Source organism: Ovis canadensis, chromosome 24 (assembly GCF_042477335.2).
Source record: "Ovis canadensis isolate MfBH-ARS-UI-01 breed Bighorn chromosome 24, ARS-UI_OviCan_v2, whole genome shotgun sequence".
Taxonomy (NCBI): domain Eukaryota; kingdom Metazoa; phylum Chordata; class Mammalia; order Artiodactyla; family Bovidae; genus Ovis; species Ovis canadensis.
The window spans coordinates 36,310,548-36,336,141 of NC_091268.1; the positions used below are offsets into that span (position 1 = coordinate 36,310,548).

The 25,594-nt window shown below is 46.8% G+C and overlaps 1 protein-coding gene across 4 annotated transcripts in view; it reads right to left on the minus strand.

Moving 5' to 3' along the window:
- Positions 1-1,211: 1,211 nt before the first annotated feature.
- COG7 (component of oligomeric golgi complex 7) overlaps positions 1,212-25,594 on the minus strand; it is a 97,096-nt gene continuing 72,713 nt past the window's right edge. Inside the window, exons 14-18 of one of the 4 annotated variants that reach the window (XR_011252703.1) lie at positions 22,292-22,375; positions 17,897-18,011; positions 6,049-6,352; positions 4,385-4,528; positions 1,212-1,612 (exon numbers count right to left, since the gene is read on the minus strand). Coding sequence is in view for 2 of the 4 variants with exons in the window: in XM_069570350.1 (XP_069426451.1) it covers positions 1,446-1,612; positions 4,385-4,528; positions 17,897-18,011; positions 22,292-22,375 (510 nt within the window). In the remaining 2 variants the exon portion in view is untranslated. Of the gene's footprint in view, positions 1,613-4,384; positions 4,529-6,044; positions 6,353-17,896; positions 18,012-22,291; positions 22,376-25,594 lie in introns of all 4 variants that reach the window. The other 3 variants (XR_011252704.1, XM_069570350.1, XM_069570351.1) reach the window with 3 other exon arrangements.

A 25,594-nucleotide genomic window follows, 5' to 3' on the forward strand; every position in this document is an offset into this window, starting at 1 on the left:
AGAGGCTGGTCCTGACTCGGTCCAGCCACTAAATCAGTGCCCACAGCCACTACCATTTGACTCTCTGTTACTAGCAAAAATCAATTCTTATTTAAGTCACTCAAATTACATTATTCTGTTACTTATAGCCAACTAAAATCTTAACAGATACGGAAACTATTGACAAAAAAAAAGAAAAAAAAAACCAAACACCTGATAGAGGGCTTTCTGTGGCTCAGCAGGAATATGCCTTCTAGTGCAGAAGACTGGAGTCTAATCCCTGGGCCAGGAAGATCCCACACGCCACATGGCAACTAAACCTGCGAGCCACAACTACGGAGCCTGTGCTCGAAAACCCGGCAACCACCACTACTGAACCTATGTGCAGCAACTACTAAAGCCGCGTGCTCTAGAGCCTGTGCTCTGCAGAGGGAAGCCACCGCAGTGAGAAGCCCGAGCACCACAGCAAAGAGTAAGCCCTGCTTGCTGCAACTGGAGAAAAGGCTGCGTGCAGCAACGGGGCTTTTCAGTCAAAAGTTAATTCAAAGAAAAAGAAAAAAACCTGACAGAATCTGCATCGCCTGGCGGGTCTTTTAAAAAAGGGAAAGTCAAAGTCCTTACCATGGCTTGCAGGACCTGCTATGATCTGCACCTCTTTCCTCCCTGACCTTGTCTCCGGCTTCCCACTTCCACTGCTGACCATGGACATGCCCAGGGCCTGGTCTGCCTTTGCCCTCAGCCTGAGCACTCCTCAGAGCTCGTCACCATACACAACCCTCATCCTTTAGGTCCTGAGGTTGCCCGCCCAGCTTTTCCCAGGCCACTGCCCCTTACGCCCTCTGGGCCCCCAGCACTAACATCCTAGATGATCTTAGTCAGAAAGGAAAGTAAAAGTGTTAGTTGCTCAATCGTGTCCAACTCTGCGACCCCATGGACTGTAGCCCACCAGGCTCTTCTGTCCATAGAATTCCCCAGGTAAGAATACAGGAGTGGATTGCCATGCTGCTCTCCAGAGAATGTTCCCAACCCAGGGATCAAACCTGGGTCTCCCACATTGCAGGCAGATTCTTTACCACTGAGCTTCCAAGGAAGCCAGACCTTAGTCAGTTTACCTGCCAATTCTCTCTCCCTCCCTGCTTTGGCCTCCTTCCTGGCCGAATCCCCAGTGTGGATAGCACAGCACGTGGGGAGCACCCAAATATTCACTGAGTAAAAATGGAAAGAAAACATCCTTCTTTCATTTCACAGTATTTATTAATTGCACTTTTAAGATGGAATCATTTTTAAAAATTATCTGAAAATTCCTAATAAATAATTTACCTCTAATTTACAGGCTTCTTTTTGATTATACAAATGAACCAAGTCCTTTCAAAACAAGTTCTGGCCAATCCCAGGTGGATTTTTAGAGCAAGACCATTCTGGAGAGTTCTGTGGCCCCGACACTCTTGTCAGCAGGGGCATGGGGGTCAGTAGTCCACACTCCGCATGGCGGCCACCGTGGTGGCGAGGCGACGGGGCAGGCCTTTGCTGACCTGTCTGTAGTCCTCGGGCTTGGCCTTCAAGAGCATCACGATGTTCTGGAGGGTGCGGGACGGCTGCAGGCCCAGGGCGTCCATCACGTTGATCAGGTAGTCTGTGGGGTGGGAGCAGACGGACACAGACCAACAGACTCAGCACCAAGCGGACGAGCCCCAAGGGCCTCCCCGTAGAAGACGCCCCCCCAAGCTCCCTGATGCTGGCTGCCAGGTCTGCTCTCAGCCCGCCAGCCTTCACTCTGAGGGCGTTTTACAGGACGGTCAAATATGACTGTGAGCTCGGCCCAGGCCCAGGTCTGTTGCTGCTGCTGCTGCTAAGTCACTTCAGTCGTGTCCAACTCTGTGCAACCCCATAGACAGCAGCCCACCAGGCTCCCCCGTCCCTGGGATTCTCCAGGCAAGAATACTAGAGTGGGTTGCCATTTCCTTCTCCATTCTAAATAAATGAAGGAGTTGCCAACATCGCCACCACACACTCATCTCTGCAGCCCGATCAGCCGACCTCAGCTGAAGCTCTATACTGAGAACTCCTGGGTTCCCAGCCCTGCTCCCCAGTGGCCCCCACTGACCACATGGAAAATCCAAGGGGTCAGAAGACAGAGGGTTTATCTAAGCAGCTCCCAAAGGCCCCCCAGCAGAGCCCCTACAGGTGGGATGCAGATGGTGCTGGGGGCAATCCCTGGTGTAATGTGGCTCCCACAACTTCCAGATATAACCCCTTGGGGGACAAGTGAGGACAGATTCCTGAGCCTACCCCCAGACCCAGTCGATGAGAGTCTCCAAGAGAGGGGTGTGAGGGGCCTGTCTTGAAAAGGAGCACCCCCCCATCCTAGCTGGCAGGCAAGCTCAGGCAGCACAGGCAGAGTGGAGGAGAAAACGGGGTTTCCAAGGTCGGGGTGACCTCAGTGACTCCTTTGACCTCTCGTGTCTCCGCTTCCATTGGTGGAGGCAGTCAGTACCCTTGGTAGCATAGCTTAGGGGGTGAAGAGGGACAAGGACCGTGAACACGTCCCATGTGATGCAGGTGGTCAATGGCTGGGCGTTCTTTCCCTTCGTCCTTCCTGGGCAGCGCAGCCAGCCCTCTCCTTCTCCTCCCTCTCTTCCTGCTCCCAGGGGCTGGGAGACACATCACCCAGCAAGTTCCTCCGTACTTTCTGATCACTGCCCGCGTCAATCTCTCCTCCCCGACTAGGCTGGAGCTCCAGCGTGGCTCTGTCTCCCCTGTGTCTTCTTTCCGAGACCCGGCTCAGGGCACAGCCTGTAGTCGGTGCCTGCTCTGTCCTGGATGCCTGACCCCACGTCTCCCTCAGACAAGCCACTTCCCAGGAAGGGCACCACCAACCGGTCAGGCACCTGCCTCTGGCCCATGTGCACCCATAAAACTGTGGGCTCCCCTCGACTGCAGGCCAGGACCTGCAAAGTGGCAGCCCATGATCTACCACAACTTCTGTCCAGACAGCAAGAGTGCTTTTGTTTCAGTGTTTAACTTTGTGTCTTTAAGGTGTCCGTGTGCTGCCACAGACCTCACTGCTCCCTACTGTGTTACCACCGAGCAGCTTCCTGGGCCCTAAGCCCATACTCACTCCCTCCTGGTGGAAGCTCAGTGAGCACAGGAACTGTCCAGACCACTCTGGTTCTATCCTATCTCCTAGCACGATGGCTGCTAGGCAACAGATGCTCAGTCACTGCTGAGCGAGTGAAGAGGTGGATCTGGATGGGAGCTGATCAGTGGGGGCAGACGACATGTGGACAAGTGAACTCTAGGGGCTGCCCCCAAATCTCACTCGCTAGTTCTGCCGGTTCTCCTCTCAGTGCTCCCGCCTGTACTAACAGGGACCACTGATGAACATGGGAACCTCTTCATCTCTCCTCTGAACACGTGCCTGTGAGATGACGACAGCTGGCCACTGCTCTGTAACTGCTGAGAGCTGACCGTGAATGAGCATAGCGAGGGGAGTCATGCAGCTGGGTTCGAGGCCTGGCTCTGTCGCTCACTGCCCCATGACCTGGCGGAAAGCATCTCACTTCTATTTCTGCTTCGGCAAAACCAGAGGCTGGGTTGCCCCTGTGCTCACTTGGGTCAAAGCCCTGGCTGGGTCCCCAGGCTGCTACTCTTCAAGGCTCCCATCACTCCCTCCCCTGACCATTCCAAGAGCTGCCTCCACCAAAAGAGCCGGCAAGTCAATAGAATGATACCAAGAAGGTGGGGAGATGCTCTGATCGCCTGCCTGCAGCACCCCAACCTCAGAGCACCTCCCACTGGGTGGCATCACCTCCAGGGACGTGTGCCAGCAGGAGGAGATGGGTACACGCCCCTGGACCTGGGAACCAGGCAGGTACTCGGGTGGAGACGGAGGGGTGACCCTGGTGAGGTGGCCCTGTGACACAAGTGCTCTGTGCCCCCGTTTCCTTATCAGAGCGCTGAAGGCAGGAGCGCCGACCTCACAGGGGAGTTTTGAAGATTGCGTAAGACAATGGGAGCGAGAGCTTGGCTCAGGACCTGCGTGCCTGCCTGTAGTGAGCACTTAATCAATGTCGGTTTGGATGATGATTATATGGATGAGCAGAAGGCAAGGCAGGGCAGGGCAGCATCACACCAGTCTGCCTCACCCACCTCACCCTGTCTCGCCAAGGCGCCCCTGAACGGCTCTCGGCCCTGGCAGCTATGAGAATCCCCGGGGACATCTGGCAAACTACTGGTGCCCAGGCTTCCACCCAGACTTGTCATGTCAGAACCTCTAGGGGCGGGGACTGGAGAATCCACATTTTTAACAAAGCTTCCTAGACCAACGCCGAGCTGAAGCTGAGAGGAGACCTGGGACAACTTTCCTGGAGAGCTGGCCCTCCCCCCATCCACTGCAGGGACCCACCGATGTCAGTGGCCAGCTGCTTGGTGGAGTGTGGAGTGAGCTCGGGAATCTGCAGGATGGCGTCACAGTAGGTCTGCATCGTGGCTCTGGCGATGGAGCCCAGCCAGTTGTCGGCCATGTTGTCCAGCTCGGGCAGCTCATCCCCTGGAGAGGGAAAGATGGTCGTCACCAAAGAAACAGAGTCTGGTCAGGAAAAACTGCCCACTGACAGCTTGTACAGGTTTCCTTGGTAGCTCAGACAGTAAAGAATCCGCAGGCAATGCAGGAGATCCAGGTTTGATCCCGGGGTCGGGAAGATCCCCTGGAGAAGGAAATGTTAACCCACTCTAGTATTCCTGCCTGGAGAATCCCATGGACAGAGGAGCCTGACGGGTGGCAGTCCATGGGGTTGCAAACAGTCAGACACGACTGAGTGACTAACACGTTCACTTTCACCAGCTTGTACAGGGCTGTCCTGGGTGACCGGGGCCATGATAGGTGCCGCACGTATACACAAAGCTACGGTCTCGGTGGGCAACACAGGAAACAGAAGACAGTTACATCTTAGGTCAACTGGTATTGACTTAGTCTAAGGAGGATTCAGAAGAGAGAGCAGTCAGGTGAGGTGGGACAACCTTAGCGGTCTCAAAGTCTGGGGGCCGATGCAGCCACACAGGCCAGGAGGAGTTCTGCACCTCCCCATCAGATGGCCCGCCCAGAGCCTGACTAGCAGACCAGGAGCTGACCGTCGTGTCTGTAACCCAGGTCAGAGGGAGTAGGGGAGCCTCCTAGGGCCCAGCACTCACACCTGGGCAGCACTTGCCTCCTCTGCCCAGAATCATGACTCCACGGCAGCTCCAGCTGCCTCCAAAGATCTCCCAATTCCCTGTGGCCAAAGCAGGTACCTCCACCAGGGAAGAGGACCGTGACACGGGGAGCCTGCAACCTTCTTGCAGGTGTCTGCTCCAGCCCACTGGGCGGGACCCTTGCACACATCACTTCACAGTTCCTGAGGTTCAATTTCCTCATGGGAACGATTTTTGAATCTCCCTCCTACTTATCATGTAACTAAGCCTCTAGCCCGTCAGGCTCCTCTGTCCGTGGAATTCTCCAGGCCAGAATACGGGAGTGGATAGCCATTCCCTTCTTCAGGGGATCTTCCTGCCCCAGGGATCGAACCCAGGTCACCCACATTTACCCTCTGAGCCACCAGGAAAGCCCGTATCTAAGCCAAAAAGTTCCTATTGGCTGTTTAACCATCTGCTTCATAAAACTTTCACTGTTAAAATGCTGGAAAATATGAAGAAGAATTTATATACATGTGTAACTGAATTAGGTTGCTGTAAATGAGAAACTAACACGACACCGTAAATCAACTGTACTTCAATAAAATCTTTAAAAAAGAAAAAATAGGAGGACTGGAATGCTAGTTCATTGGGTAATTCTTCCCAACTTTTTGTATGCTTGAAAATTTTCATAATAACATATTGAATGAAAGACTAAAAACAAAAAATTACCCAGGTCGGCTTCGTTTTTTTTGTTATGGTTTCAACCATTATTACAATGTTATTTCATGGCGGGAAGGTTTTTTTTTTCCTTCTTAACAATGTTAAACCCAGAGCCTAGCACATGGTAAACAGTTAATAAACATGTAAGGGAGTGAATGGAAACCACCACATACTCACTACATCTCTATATCTGTATCCGCTGCTGCTGCTGCTAAGTCACGTCAGTCGTGTCCGACTCTGTGCGACCCCATAGACGGCAGCCCAGCAGGCTCCCCCGTCCCTGGGATTCTCCAGGCAAGAACACTGGAGTGGGTTGCCGTTTCCTTCTCCAATGCATGAAAGTGAAAAGTGAAAGGGAAGTCGCTCAGTCGTGTCCAACTCTTCGCGACCCCATGGACTGCAGCCCACCAGGCTCCTCCGTCCATGGGATTTTCCAGGCAGGAGTACTGGAGTGGGGTGCCATCGCCTTCTCCATATGTATCTGCAGTGAAACAATAAGCTATTATGCTCTTCCTGATGTAAGGCAACAGACGATAAATACAGCACTACATTCTCTTGCCAAAGAATGTGAACCTGAATTTAATCCTTATCAGTAAAAAGATACAAAATGAAGTATTTCTAAATGAAATAACATGATGCCTGGGATTTGATTTACATAATCTAGCAAAAAATGTAAGCAGAATATATGAAACAAGAAGAAGCCATTCTTAAACCCATGGGATAAGTGTCTGGGGTTTCACTGTACTAGTCTCATGACTTGGGTGTGTGTGTGGAAAATTCCATGAAAAACAGTTTAAAAAAAATTTCTTTTTAAGGTTGTCCGTTTTTTGTTTTATATTGGGAGCACTTATTTACTTTTGGTGGTGCTTTGTGTCTGTTGCTGCACGAGCTTTCTCCATTCGCAGGTAGCCGGGTCTACTCTCAAGGTGCGATGCTAGGACGTCTCACTGCAGTGGCCTCTCTTGTTGAGGAGCACAGGCTCTAGGGCCCACAGGCTTCAGCAGCTGTGGCACATGGGCTCAGCTGCCCTGAGGCATGTGGGATCTTCCTGGACCAGGAGTCAAACCAGCATCCTTCGCATTGCAAGGCAGATTCTTAACCACTAGACCACCAGGGAAGCCCCTACCAATTTTCTTTAAACTTAAAAAGCATATTAGTGGATTGCCCCGGCGGTCCAGTGGTTAAGACTCTGCCTGCCCATATAGGGGACACAGTCTGATCCCTGATCTGGGAAGATTCCACATGCCACAGGGCAACTAAGCCTGTGCGCGCTCTAGAGCCTACGCTCTGCAAGAAGCCCCCTCAATGAGAAGCCAGAGCACTGCAGCCAGAGAGTAGCCCCTGCTCACTGCAACTAGAGAAAGCCCACAGGCAGCAACAAAGATGCTGTGCGGATAGAAATAATAAAATTTTTTTAATTAAAAAATAAAAGGGGAAGGCAACAAGAGATCTTCCTCTTAAAAAAAAAAGGTATATTAGCCATTAGCATTAGATGAAAATAAAAATCACTTAGAGCCCTTGGATCAAGATGGTGACACACGAAGACCCTGAACTCACCTCTTCCCCCACTCCGGAGAGGCAGAGATACAGCCTCACCAAAACCCCCACACAGCAGGGAGGGATCTCATGGACAGAGACCCTCCCTGAGGAGCGAAGGGTCTGTCTGTGCCCCACATCCGGCGCCCCGACCCTGGGACCTGCACCAGTCAGATCAGGTCCCCAAAACATCCAGCTCTGAAACCAGTGGGACCCGGGGGTGCTGTGGGGATCTGAGATACCCCTGTTGAGGAGCTTGAACACAGAGACTCATCCTGGAAACCAGAGCAAAGGCAGCAGTTTGAGAGGTGGCCAGATTATACATGAAGGAAATTCAGCTGCTAGTCTTAAAGCTTCAGCCAGAGGCACGGGGAATATCCCAGGGTTATCCTGGGGCGGGAGAGGTGCTGGAAAACGCCATTCTGCATTCTCCCCCTCCCTCGGGGCACAGAGGGGCAAGCGAGACACGGCTTCCTGAAAGCTGAGGGTGTGGGCCCCCCCATGCTCTCCTTCTGCACCACTACAGGCAGGTGTGCCCTGCCCCCCGCACTCTTTCCCAACCCTGGTTCCCCACAGGGAACGCCTGGCCTGACTGATGACCAGAGGGGCTGATGCTCCTGGGCCCTGCAGGACCGTGGCAATCAGAAAGTCATTTTAACATTCTAACTTTTTTTTTACTGTTTCAGTATAATTTTATTAGCAGTTATTACATCAAAATTCACATTTATAGGATCCAAAGGACTGTCTTAGAAAGTATATGTAATTAGAGTTTAACAGCAAGATAGAACATATTCTCATTATAGCACAGCCCCCTTAAAGAGTCAAGGATAACATGGAGAATTAAGTACATCTCTTGACAGACACAGAAATGAAGTCTGTATGCATAGTGTCACTTAAAAACAAAGTTCCATGGACGTATATACTAAGTCTATGGATGTGAATTTCAGTGGCAAATATCACTGACTTTCAAACAACTGACACCAAAGGGATGCCCAATCAAACACAAGCACGGTGGCTTTCATTCAATGTAGAGCAATGATAACTCTATAAAGAGACCTTGAATCCTTCAGCCTTGTAATAAGCTTTTATGCTGTGACACTAATACAAAACACATCAACTGTAAGGCGTAGACTCTGACGCATTATGACAAAAAACCTTTTTCTATAAGAAAACACTGGGCTTTTTCCTCAGAACATGCTGAACATTTTTCTATCAGAAAATGCTGTGGTATTCTGGGCAAGATACCACACCCAGGACACCACACGGGAGACTGTAACACAACCGGTCTGCAGGAGAAAAAGGCCCATTTAATTGTCCTGAAGCTTCAACCTGTGGCACTGGCCTTAGGTTTGCCACACACCTATGGGCTACAGAGGTGTCCTCTGGGAAAGCAGGCAGGGAGATATCACTCTTGCCCCTCCCCTTGGCTTCACCCCTGCTCACTGGTGCCTCCCAGAAGGAGCTTCCACACTCCTCTGAAGTCCCTATTCTTGCAGCTGTCGCCCACAAGACACCTCCAGACCAAATCTTCCAGTCTGGAGGGCAGCAGGGTCCATGACTGCAGCCCCTGCATACTTTAAAAGCTGTTACCTGCGGATCTGGCTTCCAATCAGCCTGAATCTGGGCACTCAATGTAAACACCCCCTTAGGAACAGACAGGTCTTGGCACATCCTGGGGCCCATCAAGAAACAAACCAGGCTTCCTAGACAATCACAAAGGTTTAAGACACAACTGAGAGCTAAGGTGAAGCTGAGTGATAAGGTTCATTTCCTACACAAAGCCATTCCTTCAAGCCTGGGAGAGGGGGCTCTTTCACTTGTTACACAGAGGCCAACACAGACAGTCGAGCAAAATGCAGAAACAGACGAATAGTTTCCAAATGAAAGAAAGAGGCTGAACCTGAGCAAAATGCCTTAGTGAAACAGACATAAGTCATCTACCTGAAAAAGAGTTCAAACTCATGGTCGTAAAGATGGTCACCCAGCTTGGGCAAAGAATGGATGAATGGTGAGAATATCAACAAAAAGAGAGAAAAATATAAGAAAGTATCAAACAGAAATAATAGAGCTCAAGAATATGAGCTGAAAAATACATCAGTTCAACAGCAGACGAGATGAATCAGAAGGATGAATCACTGACCTGGAAGACAGAGTGGAACTCATGCAAACAGATCAGCAAAGAGAAACAAGAATTTTAAAAAGTGAGGATAACTTAGGAGACATATTGGACAACATCGAGCAGAATAACGTTTGCATTATAGGGGTCCCAGAAGGAGAAGAGAGAAACGAGCAGAAAATTTATTTGAAGAATTAATGGCTGAAAACTTCCCTAACCTGAGGAAGGAAACAGAAATCAAGATCCAGGACACAGAGTTCCAAACAAGATGAACCCAAAGAGAACCACACCAACAGACTTTATAAGTGAGATCTCAAAAGTCAAAGAGAATCTTAAATGCAACAGGGGGAGAAAACACAAAACCTTGCTATATGCAAGGAAACCCCATAAGATGATCAGCTAATTTTTTTTTTTTTAATCAGCTGATATTTCAACAGAAACTCTTCAAGTCAGGGGGACTGGCATGTTATATTCAAAATACTGAAAGGAAAAAAACTTCCAACCAAGAACAGTCTATCACTCAGGTTATCATTCAGAACTGAAAGAGAGATAGTTTTCAAGACAAGTAACAGTCAAAGGAGTTCATCACTACTAAATCAGCCTTGTAAGAAATATTAAAGGGTCTTCTTTAAGCTGAAAAGAAAAGGCACTAACTAATAACAAGAAAACATGAAAATAAAAATCCCTCTGGTAAAAGGTAAATATATGGTTAAGGCAGTAGATGCTAGTATGAAAGCTAGTATGAAAGTTAAAACACAAAAGAGGTAAAATTAACTAAAAAAAATTAGTCAAGGGATACTCAAAAAGATATATGACATAAAAAACTTAATGTGATGGGAAAGGTAAAAATGTAGCGTTTTTCAAAATGCATTCAAGTTTAAGTTTCTACCAATTTAAAATATACTGAAGTATGTGTGTGTGAGACTATTATATGTGAACTTCATATAATAGTCAACCACAAAGCGAAAACCTACAGTAGATACACAAAAGATAATTAGAAAGGAATTGAACATAATACTAAAGAAATTCATCAAACCACCATGGAAGAGAGTTTGGTTCATATTCTGCCCGATCTATATTCAATACTTTTACATGCAAACATGTATGCAGAAACAGACAAGGTGGGGTATTTTCAAAACAGAAATAATACTGTATGAATCATTTTGTATCTGCTTTTTTGTCTTAACAATAACAGATCTTTTCTGTCTTAACAATATATAAAATCCGTATTTTTGAAGACCTTATCTCTAGGTACAAATAGTTCTACCTCTCATAAAGAAAATCAAAAAGAATTTTTCAACATTATGGATACGTCACAATATATTTATCTACTCCCTGAGTAATAGACATTTGGGTTTTCTAATTCTGTCCAATGAACCGCCTCATATGCACCTCTGTGGGCACATAAACATGGATTCCTCTAGGATGGGCATGCAGAAGAAGAGCTGCTGGATCAAAAAGGATGGGTGTCCTTTAGCTGTTGATGGAAATCACCCTCCAGACAACCTTTATCAATTTATACTCCTAGGGTCTAATCTTTGGTTCTCTTCTTGTACAAGTCATGAGATAGATCATACATGTGGTAGAACATATTAAAAAAACTACATGTCTTACAGAACAACCATTAAACCAACGCCAGTGCAACCACTTCTATGCTCAAGACAGAGGCCCCTGCCAGGGCCTGAAATCCCCCCATGCCTCTCCAGTCACATGTAGCAGGATCCCAGGTGCCATGATCTGCATCCCCCAGCAAGCCTTCGAGCTGTGGCTGTTCACATTCTGCCTCACCTCTCTGGCTCGATAATATGTTTGTGAGAATCATCCATGTCAGTATGTAGCTTGTTCACCTTTAATACTGCAAACTATTCCATTCCATGACTGCACCATACTGTAGGTGTCCACTGACTGTCGATGGATATTCGGTTTGTGGCTTCCGGTCTGTGGCTATTACCAAGTCACCACAAACATCCTCACAGATATGTATGGGGGCGCCTGTTGAAGAGGTTCTAGGATATACATCTAGGAGTAAACCTGACAGGCTGAGGGCATGCACACGGTCACTCCTATTAGAAAATGCCAAACTGTTTTCCAAGCGGACACACCGACTGATGGTGGTGAGTGTTCTCCGGTCTTTTCTTTTCTGGCCTCACCATAGAGCTTAACAGACCTTAGTTCCCCGACCAGGGATAGAACCAATATCCTCAGCAGTGAAAGTGCAGAGTCCTAACCACTGGATAGCCAGGGAAGTCCCCGAGTCTTTTCTTCTTGCATTTATATACACAGAAGTTTTTTTTTTTTTTTAATGGACTCATACTGTATACTGCATTAAATATTTTTGTAATCTCAAAAATGACAGAATGACCTCTGTTCATTGCCAAGCAAACCATTCAATATCACAGTAATCCAAGTCTATGCCCCAACCACTAATGCAGAAGCTGAAGTTGAATGGTTTTATGCTAACCCTACAAAACATTCTAGAATTAACACCAAAAAAAGATGTTCTTTTCATCACAGGGGACTGGAATGTAAAAGAAGGAAGTCAAGAGATACCTGGAGTGACAGCCAAGTTTGGCCTTGGAGTACAAAATGAAGGGCAAAGGCTAACACAGTTTTGCCAAGAGAACAAAATGGTCATAGCAAACATCCTTTTCCAACAACACAAGAGACGACTCTACATGTGGACATCACCAGATGGTTAATACTGAAATCAGATTGATTATATTCTTTGCAGTTGAAGACAGAGAAGCTCTATACAGTCAGCAAAAACAAGATTGGGAGCTGACTGTGGCTCAGATCAGTTTAGTTCAGCTCAGTTCAGTCGCTCAGTTGTGTCCGACTCCTTGTGACCCCATGAATCGCAGCATGCCAGGCCTCCCTGTTCATCACCATCTCCCGGAGTTCACTCAGACTCATGTCCATCGAGTCCATGATGCCATCCAGCCATCTCATCCTCGGTCGTTCCCTTCTCCTCCTGCCCCCAAGCCCTCCCAGCATCAGAGTCTTTTCCAATGAGTCAACTCTTCGCATGAGGTGGCCAAAGTACTGGAGTTTCAGCTTTAGCATCATTCCTTCCAAAGAAATCCCAGGGTTGATCTCCTTCAGAATGGACTGCTTGGATCTCCTGGCAGTCCAAGGGACTCTCAAGAGTCTTCTCCAACACCACAGTTCAAAAGCATCAATTCTTTGGCGCTCAGCCTTATTCACAGTCCAACTCTCACATCCATACATGACCACTGGAAAAACCATAGCCTTGACTAGATGGACCTTAGTCGGCAAAGTAGTCTCTGCTTTTGAATATGCTATCTAGGTTGGTCATAACTTTTCTTCCAAGGAGTAAGCATCTTTTAATTTCATGGCTGCAGTCACCATCTGCAGTGATTCTGGAGCCCAAAAAAATAAAGGCTGACACTGTTTCCATTGTTTCCCCATCTATTTCCCATGAAGTGATGGGACCAGATGCCATGATCTTTGTTTTCTGAATGTTGAGCTTTAGGCCAACTTTTTCGCTCTCCTCTTTCACTCTCATCAAGAGGCTTTTGAGTTCCTCTTCACTTTCTGCCATAAGGGTGGTGTCATATGCGTATCTGAGGTTATTGATATTTCTCCCGGCAATCTTGATTCCAGCTTGTGCTTCTTCCAGTCCAGCGTTTCTCATGATGTACTCTGCATAGAAGTTAAATAAGCAGGGTGACAATATACAGCCTTGACGTACTCCTTTTCCTGTTTGGAACCAGTCTGTTGTTCCATGTCCAGTTCTGAGTGTTGCTTCCTGACCTGCATACAGATTTCTCAAGAGGCAGGTCAGGTGGTCTGGTATTCCCATCTCTTGAAGAATTTTCCACAGTTTACTGTGATCCACACAGTCAAAGGCTTTGGCATAGTCAATAAAGCAGAAATAGATGTTTTTCTGGAACTCTCTTGCTTTTTCCATGATCCAGCGGATGTTGGCAAATTGATCTCTGGTTCCTCTGCCTTTTCTAAAACCAGCTTGAACGTCAGGGAGTTCACAGTTCACATATTGCTGAAGCTTGGCTTGGAGAATTTTGAGCATTACTTTACTAGCATGTGAGATGAGTGCAATTGTGCAGTAGTTTGAGCATTCTTTGGCATTGCCTTTCTTTGGGATTGGAATGAAAACTGACCTTTTCCAATCCTTTGGCCACTGCTGAGTTTTCCAAATTTGCTGGCATATTGAGTGACTCAGATCATGAACTCCTTATTGCCAAATTCAGACTTAAATTGAAGAAAGTAGGGAAGACCACTAGACCATTCAGGTATGACCTAAATCAAATCACTTATGATTATACAGTGGAAGTGACAAATAGATTCAAGGGATCTGATAGAGTGCCTGAAGAACTATGGACAGAGGTTCATGACCTTATACAGGAGGCAGTGATCAAGACCACCCCCAATAAAAAGAAAAGCAAAAAGGCAAAATGGTTGTCTGAGGAGGCCTTACAAATAGCTGAGAAAAGAAAAGAAGTGAAAGGCAAAGTAGAAAAGGAAAGATATACCCATCTGAATGCAGAGCTCCAAAGAATAGCAAGGAGAGATAAGAAAGCCTTCCTTAGTGATCAGTGCAAAGAAATAGAGGAAGACAGTAGAATGGGAAAGACTAGAGATCTCTTCAAGAAAATCAGAGATAGCAAGGGAACTTTTCATGCAAAGATGGGCACAATAAATGACAAAGCGTAGGGACCTAACAGATGCAGAAGATATTAAGAAGAGGTGGCAAAAATACACAGAAGAACTATACAAAGAAGATCTTCATGACTCAGATAACCATGATGGTGTGATCACTCACCTAGGCCAGACATTCTGGAATGTGAAGTCAAGTGGGCCTTAGGAAGCATCACTACGAACAAAACTAGTGGAGGAGACAAATTCCAGCTGAGCTGTTTCAAATCCTGAAAGATGACACTGTGAAGTGCTGCACTCAATATGCCAGCAAACTTGGAAAACTCAGCAGTGGCCACAGGACTGGAAAAGGTCAGTTTTCATTCCAGTCCCAAAGAAAGGCAATGTCAAAGACTATTCAAATACTGCACAATTGCACTCATCTCACACACTAGCAAAGTTATGCTGAAAATTCTCCCAGTGAGGCTTCAGCAGTACGTGAACTAAGAACTTCCAGATGTTCAAGCTGGATTTAGAAAAGGCAGAGGAACCAGAGATCAAATTGCCAACATCTGTTGGATCACTGAAAAAGCAAGAGAGCTCCAGAAAAACACCTACTTCTGCTTTATTGACTATGCCAAAGCCTTTGACTGTGCGGATCACAACAAACTATGGAAAATTCTTAGAGAGATGGCAATACCAGACCACCTTACCTGCTTCCTGAGACATCTGTGTGTAGCTCAAGAAGCAACAGTTAGAACTGGACATGGAACAACAGACTAGTTCCAAATCAGGAAAGGAGTACGTCAAGGCTGTATACTGTCACTGTTTATTTAACTTATATGCAGAGTACATCATGCGAAATGCCAGACTGGATGAAGCACAAGCTGGAATCAAGATTGCTGGGAGAAATATCAATAACCTCAGATACGCAGATGACACCATCCTTATGGCAGAAAGAGAAGAGGAACTGAAGAGCTTCTTGATGAAAGTGAAAGAGGAGAGTGAACAAGCTGGCTTAAAGCTCAACATTCAGATAACTAAGATCATGGCATCCGGTCCCATCACTTCATGGCAAATAGATGGGGAAACAATGGAAACAGTGACAGATTATTTTTGGGGGGCTCCAAAATCACTGCAGATGGTGACTGCAGCCATGAAATTAAAAGACACTTGCTCCTTGGAAGAAAAGCTATGACCAACCTAGACAGCATATTAAAAAGCAGAGACATTACTTTGCCGACAAAGGTCCATATGGCCCAAGCTATGGTTTTTCCAGTAGTCATGGATGGATGTGAGCGTTGGATCATAAAGAAAGCTGAGAGCCAAAGAATTGATGCTTTAAACTGTGGTGTTGGAGAAGACTCTTGAGACTCTCTTGGACTCCAAGGAGATCAGTCAATCCTAAAGGAAATCAGTCCTGAATATTCATTGGAAGGACTGATGCTGAAGCTGAAGTTCCAATACTTTGGCCACCTGATTCAAAGAACTGACTCACTGGAAAAGACCCTGACGCTGGGAAAGATGGAAGGCAGGAGGAGAAGCAGACGACAGAGGATGAGATGGTTGGATGGCATCACTGACTCAATGGACATGAGTTTGAGCAAGCTCCGGGAGTTGGTGATGGACAGAAAAGCCTGGCATGCTACAGTCCATGGGGTTGCAAAGAGTTGGACACAACTGAGAGACTGAACTGAACTGAATGTGTTAATGATTGTATAGCATTTAGTTATATGGATATACCAAAAAATTTCTAATCAAAATTTCTACAGTTTCACATTTATTTTTTTTTCTGATGCTTTGCTTTTATAAACAATGCTGGGACACACATTCATAGCGTTATACTCGTGATTATTTTATTAGCACACTTACATAGCAGAATTCCTGATCTAAAAGGTATACACATTTCTAAGGCCTTTGACCTTAAGTCAAATAGTCCTTCAGGAATTCAAACTGTACAATTTAAACTGTTTTCCTCCACCTTGCCAACTATTAAATAAACGCTTAAAATATATGGATAGAAATGCAGTCAATTTGATGTTATAAAAAATGAACTATGTCACTTTCATTGCAGCTCTTTGAGAATTACTGAGGTTAAACATTTCTTTATATGTTTTAGCTTATTTGAATGCCTTCAGGTTATTTACTTATTTTTCTGTGGGTGTTCACTTTTTCCTTACTGATTCATAAGAACTTTTATAAAATGAGGATATTAACCATCATCTATCATATATGTTGCTATTTTTTCCAGCTTACCATTTATATTTTTTACAATTTCTTTCATTTCAAAGTCTTCTCTTCCTTATCCCTAAGATTAATACTCACTCATAGATTAGCTTAGCAGGTTTCACATTTTAAATCTGAGTTTTAAACAGAATTATTCTTTTTTTCAAAAATTATATGAGTATCAGGGACTTCCCTGGCGGTCCAATGGTTAAGACGCCACGTTTCCACTGCAAGGAGCCTGGTCAGGGAACTGAGATATGTCAGGTGGCGTAGCCAAAAAATTATATGAGTATCATCAATATTTAGAATCCTATGAAACTTACAGATTTTATTTGTATTACTTTTACAAACAGTTTGTGGAAATTTGACAACAATCCTGATTCCCTGTGGGATAAAAAGCTTGATGTATTGATTCAGTCAAATGCACTGATTGTTCGGAACAATTTCTCTTTTCTCATTAATCTTTGTGTGAAAGCCTAAATGAGAGGTATGGGGTTTTCTCAGTACTCATGTAGTTTTACCATTACACGTCTATCCGCTTCTTCTTTATATATACATTGGTGCTGCGCTACTGGACACACTAGGGTACCTGGCTACTACAGGTCCACTATGGAATCCACCTGTTACCCACATAAAGAATCATTTAGTCCTAGTTATTATCTTCCGATTTGATTCAACTTCTCCTAACAGTGATGCAGTCATCTTTTTTTTTAATCTGTATTTTTTTAATCTGTATGAAATCCCTTTTAGCAACCCTTAATTTATAATCTTTCAATGTGATTTTATTTTCAGTGTGGTGCCTTTTCTTGAGCTGCTGAATCCTTTATACACCAAGTGATTCTTTTTTTCTGTCTGTTCAGCCTTAAAGAGGGAGGCCTATCGTGCCCAATTTAGAGATAAGACGATTTTTTGTTCAGAGAGTACGTGGCCCCTGTTCAAATCTGTCAGGCCAAGATAATGAGGAAAAGGAAACGTGTTCATGTGTTGTATTTTTACCTTGTCAGTTTATAGACCCAGGAGCCTTGGGGAGTTGGGAGCTTGCTGCAGTCAGAGGCAACTGGACAGGAAATGCAAACCTCTGTGCTGGAGAGTTTATTTTTGTTCTGACAAGAACTGTTCTTACAAGGGTCCACTTTACTCCGCTCGTGGCCCACAGAGAGGGGGAGCAGAGAGAGTGCATCTAGCAAACGCCTCGCCCCGTGAGCTCCCTTCTGTCATCGGTGAACGCCTATGAGCCCAGGCCCACCTGCCACCACCTTCCCACACCTTCCCACTGAGGGCACTGGTGGGGTTCACCCAGGGACACCCTGCACAGTGAGCCTTCCCTTACCCACTCCGTCCTGCAGAAGTCCCTCGGCAGGTACAATAAGAGAACCCCAATCTGTCCCAGTCACTCCTGCGCACTCTGACACCTATTTCATTGGGAGTGTGGAGGACATGTGTGTGATGCAGGTGAGGCTGCGAGGAGCCTGCGAGGAGCCTGCGATCACATCCCAGCCCGCTGCTCCCTGTCCCGCACGTCTCTCTCACCTTGCTCAGGAGGAAATGGCAGCTTCCCGGCATGCAAGGCCAGCTCTAAGGCTGAGTCCTCCTGAGTCACAAACGGCTCCAGGTTCAGGGGGAGGGACATGATATACTGCCCGATCTGAAACAAAAGAGAGCGCGGTCAGCCCGGCGCTGACGCATGCGTGTAGCGACTGCATGCAGGGCGTTCATGTGAAGGCCAACGGTGGGCAGACGAAACTGCGCGAGACCTGCTGGCAGCCCCAGGCCTGATCTGCCCAGTGTGTGGTAATATGGGTTAGGCAACGTCTGAAAAATAAGAGCACTGCCAGTCTGCATGTAGACCATAGATTTCATCCTTCTCACTAATGGCCTCAATATTTCTGGAATGCATTCAATGTGAGCTCTACCTCAAATGAGTAATGGATTACCAGAGTGCTTTGTAAAACTTAAAGCGCTTGTGTAAATATGTTATTATTATTGTTCATGGATGAAAAAAACCGGTAAGATGCTAATGTCAACAAGTGCATGGTCAAGCAAGAATTTCAATCGTGTCTTCTGGATTTGGATCTGCGTCTCTTCCTTCCAGGTTACTGAAACGGGTGAAGGAAGAAATTCTGTTGGGGGAGGGGGAAAAAAAAGCAGTTTATAAGTTAATTTGGAGGGGAAATTGTGTGTTTTCATAATACAAACTCTAGAAAACCTTCTTGGTTGGTGAGGAATCGCAAAGGTAGGGTTACAAGACATTAGAGATGAGCCATAAAGTAACTCAGGGTTAGTCATGTGTGTGTCATCATGGATACATTTTAGACACCTATTTCTATTACAACTCACAATTGTTTAGTACAAAGTAAAGGTACGCATAAGATATGTTTCGTTCCAAAATGAAATTGATTTTCAGGTTATGACAATGTGATATATATTTTCTTAAAAAAGCACTGGAGCCTGTTGCTTTTTTTTTTGTCTTCATATTGATTCTATACATTCATTCCCACTTAAGAGTTGATACTGATTCTGCCAGCTAACGTCCCAGGACTATCTGAGAAAGATCTTCTCAGTCTGGCCTTACATACGCTCATACTGTGGCAGGTGTCCAGAAGTTAAGGCAGACTCCCAAGAGCTACCAGCCCAGATTAACGCCTTCATTTCCAAATATTTAATGCAGCCCATTGTGCGAATAAGAAATTGTTATTTTGGTGTCCTTTTAAAGAGGTCCATACACAGATGGTAAAATAAATGAAACCAGCACCTTTTCCTTTCATTTACTTACCACAATCTTTCATTCAAACTAGACAAGTGGTCCCATACCTTGCTAATAACCACAACCACTGTACATTACAACTTGAAATGGCAACAAAATCATCATTTTCCCCCAAGGCTGGAGGAAGAGAAGGATGCTGACTTTTGGGGTTAGAATTTCTTCGTTTCAGTTCCACTCAGCCAGTACTTCCTGAATACCTACTATGTGCAGAGATCACAGGTGTATTCTTGTATTTGGTACCTCTTTCACCTGTAGCCAGTTTTACTTGAAATAAAGAATCGTCACCATTATGCCTTGCATCTATGCTGTTTCATTTTTTCCAAGGACGTTCTGTTTCATCCCCTCATAATGCTCACACAGTTCTGTGTGGGTGAGGGCACCCACCAACAAGGCAAAGTGTCAGGTACAAATTTTCAACCATCTGACACCTCGAACTTCAATTAATGGGCCTCAGATTGTGGGGATCACTGTGATTCCTAGAGAGATTCCATGACACCAGGTTTCTCTTGGGAGTTCTACATTTATTTTTTAGAATTCAATGTGGGAAAAGATGTTTCTCATCAGACCTCTAGAGGTCTGTCTACTGTTCTCACATGTTCAATAAATACTCGCCAATATCCTGTCCAGGTAAGCACAGTGACTCAGGAAACATGAAACCCTCTCTGGCCGGAGGACCAGGGTTTGAGTTCTGGCTCTCCCACTGTGTGACGTTGGGCACCTTACTTTACCAGCCGGGGCCTTGGTTTCATCATCTCTGAAATGAGGGTGATCTCACACTTACTTCAAAGGGCTGTGGCAAGGATGAAATTAATCCTGTGTGAGACACACATACAGCATCCTGGCATCCTAAGAGAGCGGCCGCCGGATAAATGGCTTCCCCGCCCCACTCCCATCCCCCAGAGCCTCGCTGCTGCTGATGTGAAAACGTGGCTGCCACCAACCGGCTCGCTAAGTTGTTGTGAAGATAAACCTTGGCCTAGGACTTCCCTGGTGGTCTGGTGGTTAAGAATCTGCCGGCCAATGCAGGGCAACACTGGTTTGATCCCCAGTCTGGGAAGATCCCACATGCCTCAGGGCACCTCACCCTGTGCTCCTCAACTACTGAAGCCCTCACACCCCAGAGCCTGTGCTCCACCACAGGAGAAGCCACTGCGTCTAGAGAAAGCCCAAGCACAGCAACAAAGATCCAGCAGGACCAAAAAGGATAGCTACATGATTTTTAAAAAGTCAATCTGAAAACCTTCCGAGTCCCTTCTGGAAAGCAACATCATTTCTGGAATCAATTTACAGTGCAACACACAAGTCTGGAGAAGGAAATGGCAACCCACTCCAGTATTCTTGCCCGGAGAATCCCACAGACAGAGGAGCCTGGCAGGCTACCGTCCATGGGGTCGCAAAAGTCAGACATGACTTAGCAGCTAAACCACCACTGCCACACAAATCTCAGTCCTAAAAATGAGAGTCTTCTCGTTGGCTGTAAAGACTGCTCACATTTTTTGGCTCCCTCAGTCCAGGATAACTGCCCTGAAAACAGGAAAACAACTGCCTTGTGCACAATGACACTGCTCAGTGAAGAGTGTGGAAGGTCATTCCCTTTGCTACTCACCAGTGCGATCACACAGGCTTCCTCTAACTGTGCCGTGTTTACTTTTAAAATTCTTTCCCATCTTTTCAGTAGTCATGACTTACAAAAGGGTGGGTCCTAAAGTGAATGCTCATGGCAGAGATCACCCACCTCAAAATCACCCCTGAAAAAATCACAGAATTCTCCCAGAGTGTGGGGAAGACATGACTGGGATCTGCTGCTCCCGGATGGTATTTCTTAGGTTCGCTGACATTTAAAAACAACGGAACTGTGTTGCATACAGGGTTATCGTTACCATCTTTCTAAATTCCATACATATGCGTTAGTACCTGTATGCGAGACAGCAAAAGAGACACAGATATATAAAACAGTCTTTTGGACTCTGTGGGAGAGGGAGAGGATGGGATGATTTGGGAGAATGGCATTGAAACGTGTAATATCATATATGAAATGAAAAAAAAAAAAGCAACTGGTGTATACTTCAATTAAAAAATTTTAAAAAAATAAAACTTTTTCAGATTTAACTATTGAAAAAAAAAACAACGGAGCTGGACTGCAGGAAGGGCAATGAAAGGAGAGGCCACGTGCAGATGTTTGGGAGACAATCAGCTCCCAAGGGTGAAAGGTGAAGGGGCAAAGGCCTTGAGGTGCACCTGTACCCCTGCAAGGCTCACTCTGCTCTTTGTTAACATTAAGCCTGTATAACTAAAATTCTTGTAGAGATTTACTTGAAAGTCAAAGTATTAAGTCGCTCAGTTGTGTCCGACTCTTTGCAACCCCATGGACAGGCTCCTGTGTCCATGGAATTCTCCAAGCAAGAATACTGGAGTGGGTAGCCATTCCGTCCTCCAGGGGATCTTCCCAACCAAGGGATCAAACCCAGGTCTTCCATACTGCAGGCAGATTCTTCACCGTCTGAGCCACCAGGGAAGAGATGTACCTGCTGCTATGAAATTAAACATGAGCACACAGGCCTGGTATAAGGTAGGTGCTCACAACATGTTTCTTTGGATTTGAACTCAGAACTACGATACACTGTTCTTCTGAAAAGTCATGAAGAATCTGACCACCATGCTTCCCATCTTCCCAAGTTCTGAATCTCCTACTGCAATGGTCCCCCACATCTTTGATCCAGGGACCAGTTTCATGGAAGACAACTTTTCCATGGCTGGGGTTTGGGGATAATTCAGGTGCATTACATTTATTGTGTACTTTACTCCTATTATTATTACATCAGCTCTACCTCAGATCATTAAGCACTAGATCCTAAAGGTTGGGGACCCCTGTCCTACTGGACTCACACTTTGAAGCCCTCAGGTTTTGGCTACATCTCACATTGAGAGGGATGGGGCAGGGGCAGGAATGTGTTAGGCTCCAAAATCCACATGTGTTTCATCAGCTGACTTAAGGAAGTCAGCTGCATTTCCTTAAACTCCTGGCTATGGATGGAGACTGTCCCAAAGCACAGGTCCAGACAGCACTGGGGCGGCCAGGACCACTGCACCTGGAAGGGTCAGACAAGAAGTGGTCTCAGACGCTGTGATCAGCACAGAGCGAAGTGTGCAGAGGCTCTTACATTGCTGATGTACTCGAGCGGGGTGAGACTGAAGGTGGGCAGGTCATCGGTCAGGGTTTCTCCAATGCCAGCAGTGTTCCAGCTCTAAAGGAGGAAGGAGAGGAAGCAGTCAGGGTCCCAGCGCCCAGGCAGCACGGGAAAGCACACGAAGAACGCGGCACCCGCCGCAGGCGCTGCCTCTGCTCAGAGCCGGCCTCTGGCGTCATCGCCACGTGGTAGAGCAGGGGTTTCTCTTCCTCCAGTCATCACGGGGAAGCCCGCCACAGAGGAGGCAATCCTGTCTTTCTCTCTGCATCCTTTCTGATCCATAAAAATCTACAAAGCAGGAAGTCCCGCCTTCTCAACTCAACTATTCAATGGGAACCGACACTCTCTGTTCGCCTTTCTTGGAAGGTGAGAGAAAGAGCTGGTTATTCTTGTTCTGGGTTTCTCTGCCGGGCACAGGTAGCCTCACTAACTCTGGGGTCGTCAGCCTGCACTCTGTAGAGACCAGGACTCCCCTCTAAAATCCTCTCCAGAGACCATATCTGAGTCAGAAGCCCTGTCCAGTTACAGGAATATCCAAACCATGTTCACCAACACTGCTGCCACTAAGGTAAAACTGCTGCTTTTGATCCACCTGCTTCCTGGATCTAGGTCTCAGCTGACTCAGAACTCAGTGGGAAAGGGATGAGAAGGATGCTCCAGACCCCACCGGCAGCCCCTCTGTCCTCTCCTGAACGCCCTTCTGGAGACCTGCAGCACTGACATGTCTCCTTTTGGCACTTTAGTGGAACCACGACATCACTGTGGAGCCTTCCTGGGCTCCTCTATAGAGTCAGGCCAGTTACCGGTACACACATGGTTACAGAGGTCAGCCCGGCACACCTTCACACAGAAGTCTAGTTTCTTAATTCTTACCCAAGCCACCCTAGAGCCAGCCTGGAAAGCAAGGCCCTTGCTGGCTGGACTCCTGGAGGGACTCCTGAGGTCACATGGTAGCTGCTCTCTGCAGCCACCTGAGACCGATCTGGTTGCTTGATCCTCTAAGTAGCTTTCCGGGAATGGTGTGACCATGTCCGCCCCTGGGCTCCCAGCCCAGGCCAAGCTGCAGCCCTCCTCCCCACACTCTTGAGCACCAACTCAACTCTTAATTTGCCTGCTCTAAACAAAGTCTTTTCTTCCCCAGCCCTGCCCCTACAGTTTTCTAAACTTCTTGTTCTTTTCTGAGGGAATCCTTTCATTTCAAAATATCCTACCTTTTTTTCAATTAACTCCCCCCTCACAGGGAGGGACACAAGGATCAGACATACACACTGAGTGCTTGTCCTGTGCCAGGCTTTGAAGGGAGAGACAAAGAAATGGTTCTTGCTCTCCCTAGGGAACCGAGACCCCCTGACACATTCCTAGCCTAGACCCCCAACCGCTACCCCTATACACACACACACACACACACACACACACACACACACACACACACACAGAGGCTTCCACTTCAGGAGCTCTCAGCGGTGGATGTCGATTTTATACAATAAGAGTACAGAGGAACAGGAGCTCAAGGTGGCTACAGAAGGGGCTGGCCAGAGGACGCATGAGGTGCAGAGAGGAAAGGCTGGAAAGAGAATGCACAGTGTGAACACCAGGCTAAGAAAAGGGGTAACGAGAGAGAGAGAAAAGAGAAAGAGGCAGGGAAGGAGGAAGGGAGGGAGAGAGAAAGATGGGAAGGTAACCTGTTACGTCTCAAAAGAGATATAAAAGACATACCCACCAATGTGCAGAGCTAGTCTGGATCCTGATTCAAATCATGACATTTATAAGACAATCGGGAATTTGAACGTTAATTGATGACATTAAGGAATCATTTTTAATTTTCCTTTTAGGGGTGCTTATGGTACTGTGATTATTTTGAGAGTTCTATTTATTTATTTTTGGCTACGCTGGGTCCTTGTTACTTTGCTTTCTCCGGCTGTGGCAAGCAGGGGCTACTCTGTGTTGTGGAGTGCAGGCTTCTCACTGAGGTGGTTTCTCTTGGTGCGGAGCACAGGGTCTAGAGCACGGGCTCAGCAGTTGTGGCGCACAGGCTTCATCGCCCTGTGGCATGTGGGATCTTCCCGGACCAGGGATCAAACCCGTGTCCCCTGCACTGGCAGGTGGATTCCTATCCACTGTGACACCAGGGAAGCCCCTAGAGCTCTTATTTTAGATAAGGGGGTATATATGACCCAGGACAGCCAAGAGTTGATCAGTGTCAAAGCAGGGTGATGAAGATGCACAGTTTATTACACTCTTCCCTCTATTCTTGCATATATGTAGGAAATTTTCCCATAATAAAAAGTTTTAAAAATAGACTATCATATTGACTGTGAGGAGCCAGGGAAGGGATCTGAATGTGCAGAGACAAAAATCAGAGCGGTGCTTTATGAAGACGGATGCAGCAATTCTCAGAAGGACTGCGGGTGGAGAGGCTCAAGGAACAATTCAGAGACGACGAGAACCCAAACCAGGGCAGTGGCCATGGAAACAGATGGAGACGGATCTAGAAAGAAGCAACCATGCAACCTGGTGGTAGAGTCTTGGCAAAGAGGGGCTCAGCGAGGGAGCAGAGGTGGTGAAGGCCAGGGCAGGCAGAGAGGGGGCAGCCAGGGGCCAGGGCTGAGTCGTGGGGAAAGGGCACAGCATGCAAAGCACAAGCACCGTGGGCTGCAGGCCCTGGGAGGGCTTCACAGAGGAGGGGGTGGCTAAGATGAGGGTGGAGGGGAAGAAGAGCCAGAGTGGAAAAGTACTTGGGGGTAAGGGTGATGTGGGAGGGCCTGAAACGGTGGGCAGAGGGGGTGGACCTGAAGAGGTCAACAAGGAAATGGTGCAGATTATTTTTCAACTCAAAATTTCCTTCACAGGGATTTTTCTAACCATCTGTCACCAGGTAACATAAGTAAACTTCAACAGCCTATCTTGAAAGGGAATATGGTGTTGGTTTATATTCTTGTAATGGACAAGGGCAACACAATTTACCAGCAAACATTAAAAACAAACATTTAATGAGCAGGGTTTCATTTTCAAATCCTTGAGGCCAAAAGTGTTTGCCTTTGTATTGTGTGCTTTCGCACGGGCGCACTGGGAGAATTCCCCCTAATCTCCAGAGCTGCCCGCGTCCATTCCCAGCGCCCGAGCCCTTGCGGTGAGGCCTGAATGAGCAGGTGAGATCAGGCAACCGAGGACGGGGCAGAGCAGTGAGCGTGGATCACAGAAGTAGAGGGGAAAGGACAGTGGAGGCACCAAGCCCAGCTCAATGGCGAAGACGACGAAATAACTGGCAGAACTGAG